Source organism: Heteronotia binoei, chromosome 14, assembly GCF_032191835.1.
Source record: "Heteronotia binoei isolate CCM8104 ecotype False Entrance Well chromosome 14, APGP_CSIRO_Hbin_v1, whole genome shotgun sequence".
Taxonomy (NCBI): Eukaryota; Metazoa; Chordata; class Lepidosauria; order Squamata; family Gekkonidae; genus Heteronotia; species Heteronotia binoei.
In genome coordinates, this window is record NC_083236.1 from 46730658 (window position 1) to 46752502 (window position 21845).

A 21845-nucleotide genomic window follows, 5' to 3' on the forward strand; every position below is an offset into this window, starting at 1 on the left:
CAAAACCCCACCACCGCATTGGCCAACTTGGAGAAGGCATTTGTCTCTTTAAATCACTTCTCTAAGCCAAGTCAGCCAGAGGCTTGGAGAATGCATTTAAAGTTGCTTTCTTTCCACCTCTTCTTCCCTCCATTCCTACCATCTATTTGCCTGCCTGCCTGCCTTGTGGCTCTTACACATCTGATGTTCATGTCTTGCAACTCTCAAACACTTGGCATTGATTCTATGTGGCTCTTAAGTTAAGCATGTTGTTTGGCCACCCCAGTTTTAAGTCAACGAAAGTTTATTGTGAATTTTTGTGTGCAGGCACACTTCCTCAAATACATTCAGAGCTTTTTTCCCCTAGGGAACACCCTGGAACAGAGTTCTGGAGCCTCTTTGTGGAAACAAAATTATAACAAAATTATCTAAAAGTTCATGAGGGGCACCAGGAAAGCATGACAGCCTTTGATCCAAAAAAGTATGTTAAAACACGGTTGTTTCAAGGTCATCATTCAGTGTTAGTCACCAAAAAGCAACCCCCCCCCAAAAAACTGAGGAAGTTGGTGACATGTCTAAAGTTTGGAAACTGTTTTAATGTAGATATGAGTCTATGGTGTATGAAAATTATAGTTTCAAAGAATCCCATGTGCTTCTACTTTATTTCTCTCATGACAGTTCCAGCACCACTTTTTCCAGGGGTGGGGGAAAGCCCTGGATACAAGTTCACGGCTAGTTATTGCAGTTTAGTCTTTGCATATGTCAAAACATCTTCATTGAGCTGTATGTTAGTTTGCTGTTCACCTATGTAGATACATCTGCCTATATATGTATGAACTCTTAACAAGGCTGGTGTGTGGGAGTAGGCCATGTAGGCGGCTGCCTAAGGCGCTGCATGGCCTATGGGGCACCCTAGGTGCCCTCTCCCCACACACCAGCTGCCCCGCAGCGTCTTTCCCCTTGGGTGGAGGAAAAAGGCAGCTTAGCCTTGCTCCCAGGCTGCCTTCCCTTGCTCCCAGGCTGCCTTCCCTTGCACGCTGGGACCCCACGCTGCCTCTTTCCCCGTCTGAGACTTTCTTGTGCTGTGGGAAAAGTCGAGCGGGGGGTGGGCATTTGCATGGAGGGCTCAAGAGGAGCCCTCCGTGCAAACCAGGCCATTTGGCCCCGCTGGGCTTCTCCATGCTGTGGGGAGGTCGAGTGGGGGGGAGGTGTTTGAGGAGCCCTCCCTGCAAACGGCCCACATTTGGGTGGGTGCTGAGGGCCCTCCCCCACTGGAGGAGGGGGGGGTGGAGCCTTGCCGGGGGCAGCAAAAGCCTAAGTTTCATTTCTATGTATCTGAAGAAATGTGCCAGCACATGAAAACTCATACCTTGAATAAACTGTTGTTGGTCTTAAAGGTGCCACTGGACTCAAAATTTGCTAAGATTCCATTGGGGAGCTTTGCTGGTCTAAAACAACACAATGAAGTTTGTGTCCAATGGCACCTTTAAGACCAACAAAGTTTAATCCTGGGTATAAGCTTTTGTGTGCATACACAAGTCTTCTTTATTACCTGAAAATGCATGCACACTAAAGCTTATACCCAAAATTAAACTTTGATCTGGACTCAAACTTTATCCTAAACAAAGTTACACACTTCTAAGCCCACCTGACTTCTATGAACTTGGAAGGGTATACCTCTGCTTAGGATAACACCAGTGTTCCCTCTAAGCTGAGTTAGCGTGAGCTAGCTCACAGATTTTTAGCCTCCAGCTCACATTTTTGTCTTAGCTCGTTAAGGATGACCCCAGAGCATGCTAATTTATGCAGTAGCTCACAACTTTAATGCCAGTAGCTCACAAAGTTGAATTTTTGCTCACAAGATGCTGCAGTTTACAGGAAACATTGGATAGCAGTTTTATTTTTGCTCTGCTGGGCTAGTCGCCAACCTCAAGTTTGGACCAGGAGACCGCCAAGAATTACAGCTCATCTCCAGCCTTGAGAGATCAGTTCCCCTGGAGAAAATAACAGCTGTTGAGAGGGTAGAGGCTGCAGAATTATAACCTGCTGAGGTTCCCTCCCCTCTCAGGCTCCATCCTGAAAATCTCCATGTATTTACCAGCATAGTTGGCAACCTAATGTTCTGCCCCAAATGGCCAACATCAGCAGAGGAAAGATTTTGAGGCTGAGTAAGACTTAACAAAGCAGTTGTGTGGGGAGTGGGAGGTATATGGCAGGTGTCAAAACAGCCTCCCCACTGAACAGGAGGCTGGAAGAGTATAACCCAACTTTCCTACCTCTCCCCTTGGAATGCCAGCCTTCAGGTGGGGCCTGAGGATCCCCCAGAATTGCAGATCTGCAAACTGCAGAAATCAGTTCCCATGGAAAAAATGGTTTGCAGAGTGGACTCTGTTGCATTGTATTTCAGTGAAGTCCCTGTTCTCCCTAGGTTCCACCTCCAAATCCTCAAGAGTTCCCCAAACTGGATCTGGCAACCCTCCCCCTCCCCCCATCACCGCTGGTGACCAGAGGGGATTTGGCAACCCTACTCTCCCGCCCCCGCCATCATTTCCCCTCTCTCAGTGGATACTCAGGAACACGATGAGGCTCAAAGTTGTTGGTAGGCTAGAGTGCAGATTCCCCACAAACTACCACTCGAGTCTCTTTTATATGATATACTGCTTTTGTCTTTTAATCCTTTTAAGCTAAAGATTGCTGGGATCTCCGCTTGTTTGTCCTGTGGTAATATCTTGCTCCCACTCACAGACCTTTCTATGGTATTATACCAATCCACTCTCTTGTAGCAATTTCTCCCATCCTATCTTCCTAGTCTTGAGGTCCACCACAAGCAATGTATCAGTTACACCACTCTGGAAACCTTTCAAGTACAGATTGGCTTTATTAAAACATAACCCACTGGCACTTTCCGCTACAAAATAAGGCAATATAAAGCAATGCTATTGTTGGACCAAGCAGCAAGTCCGCTGGTCTAAAAGGTGGTTTAACACATGATCAATCATTCTTCCAACAAAGAATATTTGCTATAAAATGCATTTAATTTTTCTTCAGTTTAGCAAACTACATGCAACAGACTTGGAAGGAGAATCAAACATGAAAATCTCAACGGAAACACCAACAGTGCCACTCTAGGCAAAGTTATACCAACTACTGTATTTAGGGTGTTTTTACATTCAGTTTGATCCAGAGTTTTAGTTTTCAAATCGCCTGTCACTGTTCTGCTTTAATGATTTTTCTTTTACATTTAAGTGTTTCAATTGGGGGGGGGGGTGTCTCTGATCAGAGGGCAGCCGGAATACCAGTGCTTAGTTAAATGTATAGGATTGCTTGGAAATCATGTCAACACTGCAAAAACAATACAAATTTAAATTACTAGATGAGGCAAGTGATGATCAATACAAGAGCTCCTGGGCATTCAATGAAATTGCTGAGCAGTTGGGTTAGAATGGATAAAAGGAAGTACTTCTTCACCCAAAGGATGATTAACATGTGGAATTCATTGCCACAGGAGGTGGTGGCGGCTACAAGCATAGCCAGCTTTAAGAGGGAATTGGATAAAAATATGGAGCAAAGGTCCATCAGTGGCTATTAACCACAGTATATATGTGTGTGTGTGTATACACACATATATTGGCCACTGTGTGACACAGAGTGTTGGACTGGATGGGCCACTGGCCTGATCCAACATGGCTTCTCTTATGTTCTTATGAGAACGTTAGGTAATGTAAAAGGTGAGTTTCCAATGCAGTGACAGAGAGTCACAAACTGTCAGTGTAAAAACACCCCTAGATAGTTATAACTGTGTTTACAATGGCACTGTAAAGCCCCAGACCAGAGAAAGCTGGTCACATGTGAATAATAATTTAACTTGTTGAAAATAATACTTTTTCTGAGCTTCAGTATTCATTGTAAAAAAAATACTGCTGAACTAGAATTACTTGAACAGACAACTTTGTTTTCCCAAACAGGTTTTATTTGTTCTGCATGTTTTAGATTTTTTTTTTTTAAATTAGATGCCTTGGAGGTATTCTCCCCCCAACCCAAAAGGTGGGATATAAATATTTTAATAAAATGATTTTTCTGGAAATAACTTTTAAGGCATTAGACATAGGATTGGTAAATTCCTTTTATTAAAATTTACCCATGCTCATCTTCATTAAAATGCATACCCTGCATGATTCTTTTAATATTAGAATATTTAAAGTCAGATGAGAAACTGAATTTTTCCCAACTTTCTGTATTTCATCTGGTTTTTAATTAGGAAATGTCACAAAAGTAGCATGTTTTAATGCTATCAAATTCAACATAAATACAGTATTTACAGGACATTAAATTGTTGATCTGCCATCACAGAGGAGATCTATTTTGATCAAAGATGTATGATGTCCAAAATCCAAGCTAGTGTTTGACCAGGGGAAGATGTTTAAGCCTAAAAAAGAAAAGGATGGAAAATATTTGAATGACAATTGTAAAAGCTACATCCATATAATACCCTCTGGCCAAAAGTCAAGGCCCAGCCAAAATTGCCAGCTGAATTATGCTTCTGTTTCCCTATCAGGCAAAGTAAGATGATCTAAATACTAAAGTGTATTCAAAATACCAGTTTGAACTAGTGCAGGCATGCCTATCTACACCTAAATATATGAAAGTATTTCTATTGTTTCTACTGTGATTAGGCTTTTTCTTCAAGCAAATTTAAGCTCCGACGTTCAGTCAATTAATTGCCTGGTTCTTACTCAATGACTACACAAATTAGCTTGAGAGTGTATATTCAGCTTTGGAGCACAACCATTATAATGGTAAGATCACAATCTTCTTGATTACATACCTAGTAATTATGGATGCAGAGAAGTAATTATGCTGACTCTCCAAATAATGTCTTCAGCCAATCTTTGTGAAGAAACAAAATTAAGCTGACCTAATATGGGAACTGGAAGTATAGTTTTGCAGCCAACTATACTTTTGCAGCCAAATATCTGCAAACATCTTTATCCCTATTTTTGCAGGCAATTTTTTTAAGGTGGCAAACCGGTGAGAGAACTTGAAGTCTTGCCCCTTGCAAATGTGTCTGAAATGTTATTGTAGAGGAAGGGTTTGGAGTAACATAGTAGCAGTTGGAAGAAAGCACTTCCCTTCTCACTGTTTTTTCAGCTTCAAATTGCGCTACCCTACATCAGAATCTTGCAGAATTTCCACAGGTATGTAATTATCATTTAGAACTTTTTCACTCATTCAAAATTCATACAGTGAATGCACAGAGGCAGAAGCAAATTGTGGCTACACACTCCACCTCTGATCTACTAGAAGAAGCATGGCATAGCTGATAGATTGGGGGAGTAGGATCCTGAGACACCAGGATATGAACCCTTTTCTTCTACCAAGGAAACTTGCTGAGTGACGCTGAACCCTTCATGAACTTTCAGCAGGGCCTACCCCACAGGTTGGTGGTTGTGAGAAAATGAAGCAGACAAGAACAATGCCCTAAATCACCCTAAGTCCAAAATGGGGGAGAAAAACTGGGATATAATAAATGCATCTGACCTATGTCCCAGAAGGTTGGACCAGGACCAATGGATTGAAATTAAAGCAAACGAGTTTTTGACTAAACATTAGCAAGAATTTCCTGATGGTTAGAGCGGTTCCTCAGTGGAACAGGCTTCCTTAGGAGGTGGTGGGCTCTCCTTCTTTGGAGGTTTTTAAAAAGAGACAATCTGACAGCAATGTCGATTCTGTGAACTTAGGTAGATCAGGAGAAGGAGGACAGGAAGAGCTGCATCAGAGCTTAGTTCTCATGGCACTTTCTTATACACCCAGGGAAATGTTGTTCGCCACTTTAGGGTCAGGCCACAATTTGTCTCCAGGCCACTTTAGCCAGGGATTTGCTGAAGGTTTGTTGTTACTGGTTTTGCCATCTTCTGGGCATGGAGGAGGTGTCAGTGGTGGTGTATGGGGGGAGATATCTGTGAATTTCCTGCATTGCTCAGAGGTTTGGACTAAATGGCCCTGGAGGTACCTTCCAACTCTATGATTCTGTGATGTGTGGGCTTTCTGGGGTGACAGAAAAGTGGCATATACTCTGATGAAGTAAATCTGAAGGGTTTTTTATAGCACTGATGTGCACACAAGTGAGCTTTGACAAAGTTATCTCAATGCAAATGGAAACCTCAGGGGCCCAACTGCATAAAGGCAGCCAAGCTGTGTTTCTCGCGACAGCACCTGGTTTGGGGCCACAGTGTGACACAGAGAGTTGGCTTGGATGGGCCACTGGCCTGCTCCAACCTGGCTTCTCTTGTATTCTTATGAACTGCTACCTTCGTAAAAGCTCCTGTGGGGGTATATTGAAGGTCTCTTCTTCGCTGTGGCTTTCGCTGCTGTTGGCAGAGTCTGAACCACTGGTCTTCTCAGATTTCTTATTCTTATGCTTGCTCTTATGTTTGTGTTTCTTGTGTTTCTTTTTCTGCAAAATCACATTTAGCATTAGTTTCTATAAGGCAAAGAAAAAAACAAGGAAAAGCAACCTGAAATATGTGTAAGATAGCCAAATGGCTATACCAAGATACAAAACTGAAAGTGATTTATTCCCATCATATTAATATTTAGTATTCCCATCATAATTCTCATCTCGTAACCCTTTATGATACTGAAACCAAAACACCTAAATCCATGTCACTCCTTGTATTAGAATCAATAAAAGGTATAACATGGATCTGGGGGTTTTGTTTTGAACTTTGCACAGGTCAATGTGGTTGTTTACAACATTTTTCTAATCCATGATACTTATCCATTGTAGAACTCCTCACGCCAAGAGTGGGATTTAATCAGGATTGTGTACATACTTCTACCTTCTGCACACTCAACCTTACTCAATGTTTGCACAGGCCCCACGCATGAAAGACCAATGCACACAAGCTCTAGCCATGCAGCCAGTACACTTCAAAATCAAGATGTTCAGATTGAGGAGGGATCAAACTTGCTTAATATGAAAGCCACACAGAATAAATGTCAGATGTTTGAAAGCCACAAGACAGGAAGGTTATAAAGGTGGATGGAAAGCAAATAGATGGGGGAGGGAGAGCTGGAAAGAAAACAACTTTAAATGCATTCTTCCAAGCTGCTGAATGATTTAAAGAGAAAAATGCCTTTTCCAAGCCAGCTGACAGGGCAGTGGGGGCTTCAAGAGCCATGTAATATGTGTGAAAGAGCAACATATGGCTCCTGAGCCACAGTCTGGCCACCCCTGGTGTAGACAGTGGTCTAACAATGCAGACCTCTGAAAATCTGGAGCCCAGTGCACAGACGCCTGCCAGCATGCTTTTTGTTAAGTGGATGAATTCTACACAGTGCTGTTAACGTCACAAATAATGTAACACTGAATTTCACCTTTTCCTTCTTGTGTTTATGCTCTCTTTTGGTCTTGTGTTTCTCTTTGTTCTTTTTAGGTTTCTCTTTCTTGCTGGCTTCAGAACTTGTTGGCTGCATGTCCTCATCTTTCAGCAGAGTTCCTGAAGCACAAAATCAGATGCAGAGAGTACAGTCATAATCAATGTTCCCTCTAAGCTGCAGAGTCTTGTGAGCAAAAACTCTACTTTGTAAGCTACTGGCATTAATGTTGTGAGCGGCTGGCATTAAAGTTGCGAGCTACTGCATAAAATAGTTTGCTCTGGGGCCATCCTTCCTGAACTAAGACAAAAATGTGTAAGCTGGAGGGAAAAAATCTGTGAGCTAGCTCACGCTAACTCAGCTAACTTAGAGGGAACACCAGTCACAATCATGATAAATCACATATATTATGCCAAATCACTTCTGGTTACTTAATCTTAGATATTTAGTGTTCTAGGGGTTGGATTCAGTAATTGTAAACAGAAGGCTTTCCTTCATGCCCCTCTCCCCAGCAGCACTTTCTGACCTTGGAAAGGTTTATTCTCATATGAATAAAGGAAAAAGAGTGACTTTTCTCACCTCCCTTCAGTGTGATCCCCCTAACCTACATGGCCATTAGTCCACAGTGGTCCCACAACCACAGGTTGGAAAGGTTTTCTTGGATCCTACTTAGCATATTTAAATCTAATTGGGGCAGATATTTTAAAGTCCCCCCCAATCCAGTTAGAAACTCTGTTGTATTTGGCACTGCTCTTTGTGCAAACCTATAAATTCAGAATCTGTACAGAGTTTCCACAATAGCACTGTCAACTAATCCTTCAAGTATGCTTCTTTTAAACAATAGAAATAAGCTTTCCGAACAGAAGCAAGCATTAGCTTGCAAGATTATTCTTGACAAAAGGAAAACATATTAACATCAAACAGGACCAAAGCAGATTTTTTTAAAAAAAACCTATTCTTCTACAGAAACAACATTAAATTTTCCCTCTCCAAATATACAGTAACAAAATTTATATGCAACTAAAGTATGCAGAAGTCTTTAAGGTGGTTCCCCTCATCAGAGGTAACTAGTTTAAGGATTGGTTGAGGTTCGGGGGGGAGGGGGAGTCACTTACAATTAACAAGACAAGCTTTATGACTAAATCCCAATCTAAATGCATAATTAACTACAATGCTAAATGCAGTCCAGAGTTACAGTCTTCATTAGCAGCCTGATTCAAATGCCTACCTCTGTAGAGTAATTTTAAAAAGACCTTCCTATACAGAATTATGCTACTCAAAGTTTAGAACCCTGCAACGTATTCATATGCTCACAGTAAAGAATTCACATATTAATCCAGAAAATATTAGCATTTACCAGACCCACCAGCTGGAGGCAACCTTGGTCCAAATTCTTCTCCTTGATCAACAACTTCCATTGAAGGTGGAGTTATAGTAACAGAGATCTCAGGAGCAATAACTTCGCTTTCTTTAACTAAACAAGCAAACGAAAAGAACAGTATCGAAATGATTAAACTGGTGCTCAAAACACAGCAGCAGCCTGAATAGCTCAGTTTGGCCCAGGCAGGGTTGGCCACAGTCAGTGCTCGGAAAATGGAGGAGTATTATGTAGGGGAAGGCAATGGCAAACCACCTCTGCTCATCTCTGGCCTTGAGCACTCATGGCTGAGGCTGCCGTGAATCAGTTGTGACATGATGGCACCTTCTTCTTCTAAACACAGCAAACATCACCTTGCCAAGTCATAGATACTGCCTGCCAGGGCTTTTTTTGAGCAGAAAAGCAGTTCCGGCTGGCTTGGCATCAGGGGTGTGGCCTAATATGGAAATGAGTTCCTGCTCCCTGCTATTCATGATGTCATTCTAAGCAGACTTCAAAGTCTATAAATTTTGACAGCCGTAACACCACTTCAGAAGGTAGGACCCTGCCTCTGATACGGGTGATGTAGCAAAGGCTGGAACAACCTACAATACACATGTATAAGCTTACATCACCTATGTGAGTATTCAGAGCAACTTTTTTGCTTGATAAAAAGAGTTGAGGGATTGACAAGGTTTCTTGCAACAGTTTTTCAATCCGCTGTCAATTCAAAGCTAATTCTATGTCTTTTTACAGGATCGTTCTTCATTTATTCATAAAAAGGTAAAGGTAGTCAGTCCCCCGTGCAAGCACCGGGTCATTACTGACCTATGGGGGTGAAATCACATCATGACATTTTCACAGCCATTGCCTTTCCCAGTCATCTATGCTTTACCCCCAAGAAAGCTGGGCACTCATTTTGCTGACCTCAGAAGGCTGAGTCAACCTTGAGCCGGCTACCTGAGCCCAGCTTCTGTCAGGATCAAACTCAGATCAAGAGCGGAACTTGGACTGCAGTATTGCACTCTGCGCCATGGGGCTCCATAAAAGGTAAAGGTAGTCCCCTGTGCAAGCACCAGTCATTTCCGACTCTGGGGTGATGTTGCTTTCACAACTTTTTCACGGTAGACTTTTTATGGGGTGGTTTGTCATTGCCCTCCCCAGTCATCTATGCTTTACTCACAAGCAAGCTGGGTACTCGTTTTACTGACCTCGGAAGGATGGATGTCTGAGTCAACCTTGAACCAGCTACCTGAACCCAGCTTCCACCGGGATTGAACTCAGGTTGTGAGCTTGGACTGCAGTATTGCAGCTTACCGCTCTGCACCACAGGGCTCCATAGAAAGCCACAAAAAAGAAAATAATCCCTCACCTTGTCCTGCAGATGGAAGGCCACCTGGCTCACCAAGGTGCTTTGAAGTATCCAAGTCTGGTCCAGGCACTGCTGCTGGCTGCTCCTCCTCCTCACTCTCTGCTTCAGAAGATGAGGATTTTTCATCCGAAGAGCTGGCAAAGATGGCTTTAAATAAATCCATTGATGGCCTGCTTTCTTCCTCGTTTATTTCTTCATTTAGACCTTTTTTTTCATGTATCACCTGCATGGAAAAAACCAAGTCAATGAAATCACACAGGAGAAGTCCAGTAGCACTTTAAAGACTCACAAGTGGGAATGTCCGCAGAAAATGTAAGAAGGCCCTAACACAAAATAGGATGTCACTATATTACTGCTATTGCCAATAACATGCCACACAGACGGTACTCCAGAGAAAAGATGCTCTGAAATTAGTTCAGGCTAAAGAACGAGCAGCCAACCATTTCAAGGCATTTAATGACAGCCTGAATGATTTATATGTAAAAGTGGAGGATAACACAACAGTTCCAAATAAGCTTTTTAAAAATTCTATTACATTTTGTTCAGCTATTAGATTCCCCCCTCCACGAATCTGAAGCCCAAACTGTAAAACAGCTGAACTCTAACAAAAGAAGAAGAAGAAAATATTGGATTTATATCCCACCCTCCACTCTGAAGAGTCTCAGAGTGGCTCACAATCTCCTTTACCTTCCTCCCCCACAACAGACACCCTGTGAGGTGGGTGGGGCTGGAGAGGGCTCTCACAGCAGCTGCCCTTTCAAGGACAACCTCTGCCAGAGCTATGGCTGACCCAAGGCCATGCTAGCAGGTGCAAGTGGAGGAGTGGGGAATCAAACCCGGTTCTCCCAGATAAGAGTCCGCACACTTAACCACTACACCAAACTAGCTCAAACTGGGTTCCCTCCAGTAGAGCTCAACAGCCATCCTTTACTTTTTAGAAGGTTTACACTAAAACCTGGCAACAGGTTTGTGAGAAATGTGTGGTTCAATCTTCTTCAGATGTAATTTAGTGTTCGGTCTAGTTTAGGGCAGATTCAGACATGCACTTTACAGTCATAGCAGTTTTCTCTGCTTTATTAACAGGGCTTGTTAATGCAGACACTGGTATTGCCAGTAATATTCCAGACACAGAAAAGTAAATAATATTTGGTAAATAATAACGTGAAAGGTAGTGGGATGCAAAGTTACTATTCCTGCACATAAGAAAAAAAATTAACCCCCAGAGATGGGTTGTGTGTTATAAACTTGATGGAATTTATCAGAAAGGGATTCAAACTCTTCTCTTGGAAAGGGGCCATCAGCTAATTCCAGATTGGTGTAGTGATTAAGTGTGCGGACTCTTATCTGGGAGATATAGGAGATTGTAAGCCGCTCTGAGTCTGATTCAGAGAGAAGGGCAGGGTATAAATCTGCAATCTTCTTCTTCTATATGGCCCTTTCACTCACTAAACTATGGATTACAACAAGTTAGCAGCTTGTTCTTGGCTCTTGTGGGGTCTGGGGATCCTTCCATGTTATATTCCTTCAACTGTCTGTATGTTGAGGAGCCTCTGAAAAAGCCACAGCAGACTTCTGTCTCCTGGAGCATAGGAAAAACCAAGATCCTGAGAACATGGGACCACTAGGGGCATACAATCTTGCAAGTCTATAGAAACCTGTGATGGGAAAAGGAGAAGATAGTGCCTGTTCACAGCACACAGGTGTGCACAGGGAATGGTTTAAGTGACATCAGTCACTGATAGTATTCATTTGGAAAACTTGTTTTTCCTCCTTAAACACCATATCCATGGCAACATAAGGAAGGGAAGTAGCTTAGTTCTAGTCAGGAGTGGAATTCTAGCAGGCGCTCCTTTGCTTATTTGGCCACAGAGCCCTGAAACAGCCAATCCTCCAAGAGCTTACAAAAAAGAGCCTTGTAAGCTCTTGGAGGATTGATTACATCAGGAGTGTGCAAAGGAGCTCCTACTAGAATTCCACCCCTGGTTCTAGTGAAAATATTCTGCAACCCAAAGGGATAAAGGGCTGTAAGGTCTAAGTATGTTTTACTGGAAGTGTCAAGCAGTGGGAGCCACTGTACCTTACTGGAAGCGGCTTCATTTGTCTTATTGTTGTCCTTGGATTCTGCTGGGAGTGGCTGTTGCTCCTTAATATCAACCTTTGATCTAGCCAAACTTATGAACTCGCTAATGGCATCTTTTTTCTTCTTCTCTTTGTCAGAGACATCCCATCTTGAAGGCTTTTTTGGCTCTTAAAGAAATAATGCAGGGCAGTTTCAATGTTATTTAATTTCCTCAGTCAGATCAAAAATGCATCCAACACTGACGGACCTCAATGCATCATCATAAGAACATGAGAAGCCATCTTGGATCAGGCCAATGGCCCACCCAATACAACGCTTCGTGGCACACAGCGGCCAAAACCCAGGTGCCATCAGGAGGTCCACCAGTGGGCCCAGAACTCCAGAAGCCCTCCCACTGTTGCCCCCCAAGCATCAAGAATACAAAGCATCACTGCCCTAGACACAGTGTTCCAACTATACATTGCAGCTAATAGTCAATGATGGACTTCTGCTCCTTAAGTTTATGCAGTCCCCTCTTGAAGCTGTCTATGCTTACGGCAGCAAAACTTCCTGCAGCCGTGCATTTGCTGTGTTAATTACTCTTTAGGTGAAGAAGTTCTTTGTTTTATCTGTTCTAAGCTTACTGTTCATTAATTTCATTGAGTGCCCACAAGTTCTTCTACTGTGAGACAGGGAAAAAAGTACTTCTTTCTCTACCTTCTCTATCTCATCCTGCTGTGCCTCTTAGCTTGATACTATTGCTGTCTATGCATGCACATAAACAGCAGGGCCTTCCAACAAGTAGCAAAAACTGTGTGTTGGGGGAGAGAGCTACTTAGAGGCTTGCAACACCACAAACTGCGCTCTATGATCCGGGTGAGTACCTCCATCCATGAGTAGAATCACTGCACTACACCCTACTGTGCCTCCACAATGTCAGCACTTAAAATCTTTTAATGTAAGAAAGCAATTTGACCACTTACTATTGGGTGTATTATTTTGCTGCACCGCTAAATTTGCGGGCTGACTCATCATCTTTGGTGTTGGCTCAGGTACAGTCAAGAAATTAAATACAGAATATTTGTCACGTTTCACTTTGGGCAACCCAACAATATTTGATCTGATGGAAAATAAAAACAGGGGACAAACTCTTGTTAATTTGTTGCCATCACAGAGCTAAGATTGTCACAAAAATAAGAAACCAAGAATGCTATTAAGAAAAGGGAAATATAACCTGATACTTTATTTGTAGTCAAGAATTCCAAAATTTTACATGATAAATACAACTATCAAGAACTGTTTTCATCTATTCCATGGCTACTCAAAAGTATAGGTTTTTAAAAAAAAAATGTTGAATATTTGATCCAACTTACTCTGAATAGGGATCAGGAACATTAAACCTTTTGCAAAGTAGTTTGTCCGGGTGCCACTCAAACTTCTCTCTTGTGAGCTTACCAAACATCTTAATCTTTGCAGCAGCCTGTTTGTCATCAAGGTCAGTCTAAAATAACCACACAGTTATTAGTTTTCCCAGTGCTGGATCACATAAAAGATATAGAATCTGAGTTGGAGTGCACCCCTCCCCCCACAAAAAAAATCTATGCTGGAACTCATGGGGCATGCATGGACAAAAGTCATGTTGGTCAAGAGCTGCTGTAAGAATGGGGATAACATAAGAGTGAAAGTGATCCAGTGTGATGTAGCAATCAAGAGTGTTGAACTAGGAGACTCAGGTTTGAATCCCCACTTTGCCATGGAAGCTTACTAGGTAACCTTGGGACAGTCACACACTAAGTCTAACATTCCTCACAGGACTGTTGTGAGGATAAAATGGAGGACAAGAGAAAGATGAAAGACAGGTGCGGTATAAATAAAACAAAACAGATAGAAATATAAATAGACGATAGATATCGTGATGATAAGTAAAAAGATGATAGATCAGGGATGTCAAACTCATTTGTTACATGGGCTGGATCTGACATAAATGAGACCTTGTTGGACTGGGCCATGTGTCTCATAAATGTAAGGCCAGGTAGCAGAGACAGATGGTCTTAAAGGTGCTTTCTTTGCGCATCTCCCATGTGATCCAGGGGACCGGGCAAAGGAAGCTCTGGCTCTTTCCTTCCTTCCCCAGGGACCAGAGGGGGAGGAGCCTCAGCCAATGGAAAGGAGAAAGGGCTTGGCTCAGTAGCTCTGCTGTGCAATTGAGAGACTATCCCTCCCCCCCAAAGGAGGAGCCTCAGCCAATGGAGACAACATAGGCTTTGCTCTGTAGCTCTGTGTGATTGAGCAAGTCTGACAAAGCAAGCTGTGATGCAGAAGGAAGCAAGAGAGGGAGAAGGAAACAGATGACAGCCAATTGCTCAGGGGGCCTGATAGGATCCCTCCAGGGGCCTGATTTAGCCCCTGGGCCGCATGTTTGACACCCCTGAGATGACAGCAAGAATCTAACCCACTGTAAATTCTATTATTATTTATAAAAACTATTATTTTTATAGACATTACTGAAAATATGAACAAAACATCACAGTGATCCCAAGGACACACCTCCTGATCTCGAGCAACTTCTACTTGGTCAGTGTCATCCTCATGCTTTGCGTGAGTAAATCTAGATGACAAGATGGAGCTGGAGGGTTTGTAGAGCACTGCAGCACGAAGGAACTCCTCCTGCTCCCTTCCACGCTCCCATTCTGTCAGACTTTGATCTGAACAGCTTCCTAACACATCTAATTAAAAAAAAAACCAGAGGTAATTAACAGCCCAAGAAAAGTAAGCTGAAATATAAACTGTGAACATGAATACATATGCAAAAGGAAGAACACATTATTGGGAATTGATTATATACTTTTACCAATGAAGAGTAAGAGAAATTTCAGAATAAACCAAGAGACACTGCTACATTATGGGAAATGGGAGAATCATGAACACAGTGTGACATAGATGCAGCATCTGTCTCACAGTGAGGGAACAGGAGCTGTGTGGACCTTTGCTAATTACCTTTCTTTCCCTGTTTAAGGCTTTCAATGTAATGTTCGTATCTCTTTTGCTTTTCTGGATTGGATTCAAAAGGTTTGAAGTCACTGCAACCAGAGGTGGCTAGCTGGGCCCCCAACACTGATGGCCACCGCTGTGGAGAGTCATGTAAGGCGGGTGTCTGGAACTGGTTTTCCAAGGGTTGATGAACAGGTGTCTTTAGCTGCTGGCCTGCTGCCTGCTTCACTTCTTTGATTCGCTCTTTGTCTTTATCTGACAGATACTCTAGAACAGAAGTTGTTGGACCTACCAAGGAAGGAAAGTTGGCACTGTAGCATCACAACAAAATAAAAATGAACACTTCCTAGTTTAAAAATAAAAATAAGACTTTACAGGGTTTTCTTGATTAAAAAGTATATGATTGAACATATCAAGAATATAGACCAACTTCACCATTACTGAAGGGAGCACCAAAATATTAAGTCATTTCCACAAAAGGTATTATATACAGGGCTTTTTTTGTAGCAGGAACTCTCTTTGCGAATTAGGCCACACACCCCTGATGTAACCAATCAGTTACAATTGTAAACCAACTGTAAACCTGTAAACTCTTGGAGGATTGGCTACATCAGGGGTGTGTGGCCTAATATGCAAAGGAGTTCATGCTACAACAAAAGGCCTGATTATATTCTTGATTTCTATTCCACTTTTCTCCCTTGTAGGAACCACATAGTGGCTTACAACATTCTCCCCTCCTTTATGATTCACTTGACAAAGTTGTACAAGAGTGGAAGTATGAAAAATGAGATATAGTTAATATATTTTTCTTACAACAAAAATATATGTAGTACAATTTTATACTGTTTTTATGTTATTGATAGAGTTTTTATGATCTCATTCTCCCCCTAAAACTTCCTAAGATATTTTTAATGTTATTAAAGAATTAGTGGGGCTTGTGTTAATCAAGCATTTATTTATTTATTTATTTTTATTTATCTCAGATTTAATATTTCTGTTTAAACAATTTTATTGATAACATATGGTAACAATATCTAATTATATCATTACTATCTCTAACCCATATGATATTTTCCAATCCCCCCTCCCTCCGTTATTAGACTCCTGCCGAGGTTATATACTTAAGTTCAGTTATAAAGGTACCCTTAACCAATCAAAATTCAATATCTTTCTTTTCTCAAATTCATATTAAAAAATTGTCCAATATCTTTTTACATTCCACTCTTTCTCTATGTATCCTCTAAATTTCTTCCACTCCTTTTAAAACACATCCAAATTATAGTCTCTTAAAGTTCTTGTTAATTTGTCCATCTCACTCCACGATAAAACTTTCACAATCCAATCCCATTTCTCTGGTATTTTTTCTTGCTTCCACAACTGCGCATACAATGTCCTAGCAGCTGAGAGCAAATACCAAATTAGAGTCCTATCTTCTTTTGGAAATTTTTCCATTTGTAATCTCAGCAGAAAAGTCTCTGCAACTTTCTTAAAATCGTATCCCAAAATTTTAGAAATTTCTTGTTGTATCATCTGCCAAAACTTTTTCGCTTTTTCACAAGTCCACCACATATGAAAAAAAGAACCTTCATGATTTTTACATTTCCAACATCTATCTGACATCTTTTTACTCATCTTTGCCAGTTTTTTCGGAGTCATATACCACCTATAAGCATTCAATATTTTAATCACCCTCAGATCAATATTATTTGAGGTTTGGTAAACTGTTAATTTTAATTTATCACAGTCCTTACTATCTATAAGTTATATAGCATAAATGGAAATTTAAATTATATACCGTTCGTTATTGTTTATTTTTTTGTCATTATTTTTCTGCCCTCTTGAGGTAACTGTAATTGCAAATGGGAGAAAAATATTTTTATATACAATATGTATACTATGGGCATCCTAGATAAGAAGAGGAGACTGGATTTATACTCTACCCTTCACTTGGAGTCTCAGAATGGTTTACAATCTCCTTCTCTTCCTCTCCCCACAACAGACACGTTATGAGAGAGCTCTTTCAAGAACTTAACTTGAGAAAACAGCTCTGAGAGAACTGTGACTGACCCAAGGTCACCCATGTGAAGGAGTGGGGAATCAAACCCAGTTCTCCCAGATTAGAGTCCATGCACGTAACCAGTACACCAAACTGACTCTCAATAAATGTAAATATTCTGTACAATCTTATTTTCTGTTTCCTGACTTCCTTTTTATTTTTGTACCCTTAATATTCTTTTTAAAAAATTTAACTCTTCCCTCTTCCATTTTACCCTAACAACTTAGTTTTGGCTAAGTGCATGTCTGCCCAAAGGTCTGCAGCAACTTCCTATGGCATGGGGGGTGGTGGTGTTTGAAATTGGGATTCCCAGATCAGACACTCTAACCACTACCCCACTCTGGCTCACATTTGGGTCCAGTCTCCCCATTATTTGAAATGCCTGAATAATGGAAGTGCCCCACCCACCCACCTTGAACCATGGCTCGTAACAACAGGAACTACCTCAATACAGAACAACCCAAGGGACAAATAAGTTGAAACATTTGAAAGCAGGGCACCACATCATATGCCACTGACAGCTTGGCTTATCGCGGTTGACCAATGGGAAAGACAATGAATTCAAGCAGTCAGCTAACTTTGATCATCAACATTCAGATAAGACACGGAACTATGGTATTATCAAGACATGAGTATTCTTCCCCAAGAAGTAGAGGCCATTAACAGTATGAGCAAAAATACAATACAGGTTATACCAATGGAACCTGCATAATAACAAAGCAGCGTAAAGTATGAGGAGGTACCTGTCAGAGCTGTCTCGCCTAGCAGTTCCCTCCTCTGAGTAGCACTTTTTTGATGTCTGCTTTGTAGTGTTGTCTCGCTCTCAAGCTTCCCAGTAGATTCTGCTAATGTCTGCATTAAGTGGGTGTTTCCACTGCTAGCATTTATCACGGGTCTAAAATAATGGACTGGTCTGTAATCCCTCGGTAGATCAGGAGGCAGATAAATCTTCTATGCACACACACACACAAAAAACCAACCCAACTCAGATTGTTTGGAACAGTCTCATGCTGATTAGATAAATGTTAAATACACCCAACACAGCTATCAAAACGTCATTAGGCACTATCATTTCATTACGTTTTAAACTATGTCAAACATTACAGTGGGAGGCTTGTGCCAATCACAGAAGCAGAAAACCAGGCTACCCATAGACAAGGTAGGGGTTTCTGCATACTCAAGGGATTCCCAGTGCAATCCTAAACAGAGTTACACCATTCAAAATCCATTAATCAATGAGCTTAGAAGAACAGTGTAAACACTGCTTAAGACGGCAGTATCTGTAACCTAAACCACCCCCCACCAGCAAGATGATAACCAAGCAAGATCCAGGAAGCAGTAACTGTTGAGAGCAGCCAGAAGTCAGTCGAAATTGTAGGAGGAAGGGAGGGAAAATTGGCTTACTCAATCCCTCAAGAGTTTAGAAAAACCTGGAGGAAAGATTTGAATAATGGGGAAGGTGAACTTTTCCAACTGCTGAAGCACATCCCCCAAGATTCCTTAATGACCCCCAAACTGCACCAAATTCTGTAATCAACTGAATACATAAAGCAATACATATCATTAGGTCCTGAAAAATTAGCACTGCCTGCATTCATGGAATCCTGTAATGGCCACAGAATGTCAAGTACCGTCCTCCATTTATTTATACAAATATTTTTATCCTGCTTTTCTCCTGCAAAGTCAGACTAAAAGTGTCTTAGGAAACCCAAAAGAGAAATACACATGGACAGACACACAAGAAAAACAGCCAGGGGGATGGGGGCCTGAGTTGGTGAAAGGATTCAGCCCTGGGTGGAATATATTGTCTCCCTTGATAAGAGGTAGCAGGTTACCACTAGTGCTCCATGCCGTTCCACCCAACCATACTCTCATTCCCACCCCCTACTACTTCCCATTTCTTACTCTTGGCAAAAAATTCCAAACTTCTACCACATAGAAGGGCAAACACTGCAGCCAGAATTACTGGTTAATCCACAGAGGTTTCACACTTGAACCTCCCCTTTCTATTCCACCCCCTCCCCCCAATTGTATGCACCAGGATCATTTTAGGGCAGGTAGCTCTCCAGATGGTTTTTTTGCCTACAACTCCCATCAGCCCCAGCCAGCATGGCCAATGGCTGGGACTGATGGGAGTTGTAGGCATAAAACATCTGGAGAGCTACCGTTGGCCACCCCTGTTTTAGGGCAGCTAACCACATTCTCCCCGCTTCCCATTAGTGCAAAGGAGGAGATATCACTCCAGAGTTTACAAAAGTTTGTTAGACTTATTACAACCTTAAAAAGATATAATGTATTCTATGTAGTTAATTTATTGTTAGTTCTTCACTTTTGATGGTTATTCTCCAGCAAGATTGTACTGTAATTGTTGATTGTTAACCTGTATTATTCTTGTAAATTTGTTCAAATAAATGAAATTTCCCAAAAAAAAGGAAGTTTGACATGTGTCACATCAGTGATATGTATTTAGAGAGGGGCAGAGACTCAGTAGTAGAGTATCTGCCTTGAATGAAGAAGGTCCTAAATTTAATCCCTGGTATCTCCAGTTAAAAGGACTGGACAGTGGGTGATGTGAAAGATCTCTGCCCAAGGCCTTGGAGAGCCACTGCCAGCCTGAGTAGACAATACTGACCTTGATGGACAGATAGTGTGATTCAGTATAAGACAGCTTCATGTGTTTCAAATTCCAGGTTGAAAACAGATTTAATAGGTGAGTGTGTGAAAGATTTATTTTATTAATCAGCCCACCTTTCTCCTTCTTGGCCCCAACACAATGAATCAACAGTAACATTAAAATTATGATACACTGAACAGGCTGAAGAACTTATACAGCTGCCGCAAAAACTACCATTTATGTTTATAAACATTTATTACTCGGGCATCCATAGAGAAAGGGAGGAAATGCAAAAATAAATTACAAATAAAACTTCTTCAAAGGAAACCACCAATGTGACTTTGCCTCTTGCAAATTCCAGTACAATTCTGCAGGCGTCCATTTGTTTAAATGTAAGAAAGAAGGGAAACATTCAATGATCTGGTCAAAGAAAACAGAAGCATCTTGCTTACCCTCTGGGAGGATGTCGGCTTAGAGGCTAGAGTGAACCCATCCAAAACTTTCCCAATATATTTCACTTCTTTTTCTACTTCTGTAAAATAATTGGGAGAGTTGGTCAGTACTTCCAAGGCAAAGAAACATAACAGAGTTAAGTAATATACGGCAATGTAGTAGAGAGCCACCTTCCAGGTAGTCACAGGTAACAGAAGATAATATCTCTGAATTGCTAGAGCCACAAGATCCCTCACCTGGCTTGCTTTTATACTGCTTAGGTGCTGTCCATCCATACAGCCCATCTCCAGGCTCTTCATCTTTCAGGACAGTATCATATTTGGAAAGTGATTCAGTAGCATAAATATCATCATCTTCCTCTTCCAAAGCTCCTACACCAAAAGCCTATAAGACAAAACATAAATGATCACAACCAAAGACCATTTTCATAAGCCCAATAACTGTGTTTTGAAAAAAAGGACAAATGATTGATTTTAGACTGCTAAACCTAAGAAAAGTGGGCACTGCAATGACTTCCGCTTCCTGAGTAACTCATAGCCCATCTTCAATGAGATGGTAGATATACTCCTAGACCTTTCCATTTGAGACAGTATTTGGGACTCACATGACTGAATACTTCCATGTAAAACAGTTCCCTCTCAATAGAAAACCGTCATGTCAAGAAGAAATCTAATCTTGGGATTTTCCCCTTGACTTGCTAGTTTTCTACATGAAGGTGTACCAACCTCCAGATGGGGCCTGACGATCTCCCAGAACTACAGCTGATCTCCAGACTACAGAAGCCAGTTCCCCTGGAGAAAAAGTGGCTTTGGTGAGTGGACTGCAAGGCATTATACCCTGCTGAGGTCCCTCCCCTCCCCAGGCTCAACCCCCAAATCCTTAGGAATTCCCCAACCTGGAGTTGGCAATCCTAAACCCATCACCCTTGCTGCATGATGCTGCACCCTTGCCACAGTTGATTACGTTTTAATTTGTAAGAGATAGAAAGGCCCAAAATTGTAATACTGATTTAACTTTATATTTAATTGTTGGAAGCCACTATGAATCCTGCTTGCCAGGGAAAGGAGTGAGATATAAGTTGAATGAATGAGTGAGTGAGTGAGTGAGTGAGTGAGTGAGTGAGTGAGTGAATGCTGCAGACCACTTGAACCAGACTTCAGTGTGTTAGGGTAATCACTGAAGACACACCTCTTAGACTATCGGGAAGTCTATTCAGATGCTCCTTGAAAATCCAAGATTTCAGCAGGCTCCACCCATCCATTTAAAAATGTATCAATCCCTACAACTATTAAGTATAAAACACATTTATTGCTAAATGTTTTTACCTGCCCCGAGATACCAAGTTTTCGTCCTTTGCTGTGCCTCAGATCACCTATTAGATTTGCATTTTCAGAACCAGGATTGAAAAGGTTTGTGTGTTCCTCTGAAACTCCAAATAAGGCTTTAGAGGGATCCAGGCCTTTATAACCAAGCCCATGGACATTGTCTTTAGGAGTCAGGTCGACAGGCATCACATCTTTGGGTGCAAACGTCACATTTTCTGGCTGATATTCATCCTCTTCTTCCTTTAGGAAATTAAGAATGGTT

At 41.6% G+C, this 21845-nt stretch overlaps 1 protein-coding gene across 3 annotated transcripts in view; it reads right to left on the reverse strand.

Annotated features, from left to right (window-relative positions):
* The window catches only part of GPATCH1 (G-patch domain containing 1), a 94307-nt gene that overhangs the window by 66098 nt on the left and 6364 nt on the right, over window positions 1–21845 (reverse strand). The window contains exons 7-20 of one of the 3 annotated variants that reach the window (XM_060254113.1): window positions 21584–21823; window positions 20495–20642; window positions 20258–20337; window positions 17935–18142; window positions 15142–15423; window positions 14692–14870; window positions 13518–13645; window positions 13128–13264; window positions 12163–12332; window positions 10086–10308; window positions 8714–8824; window positions 7357–7478; window positions 6288–6433; window positions 4348–4405 (exon numbers count right to left, since the gene is read on the reverse strand). In XM_060254113.1, the coding sequence (XP_060110096.1) occupies window positions 4375–4405; window positions 6288–6433; window positions 7357–7478; window positions 8714–8824; window positions 10086–10308; window positions 12163–12332; window positions 13128–13264; window positions 13518–13645; window positions 14692–14870; window positions 15142–15423; window positions 17935–18142; window positions 20258–20337; window positions 20495–20642; window positions 21584–21823 (2205 nt within the window). In that variant the 3' untranslated portion in view covers window positions 4348–4374. Of the gene's footprint in view, window positions 1–4087; window positions 4406–6287; window positions 6434–7356; window positions 7479–8713; window positions 8825–10085; window positions 10309–12162; window positions 12333–13127; window positions 13265–13517; window positions 13646–14691; window positions 14871–15141; window positions 15424–17934; window positions 18143–20257; window positions 20338–20494; window positions 20643–21583; window positions 21824–21845 lie in introns of those variants that run through there. The other 2 variants (XM_060254115.1, XM_060254116.1) reach the window with 2 other exon arrangements.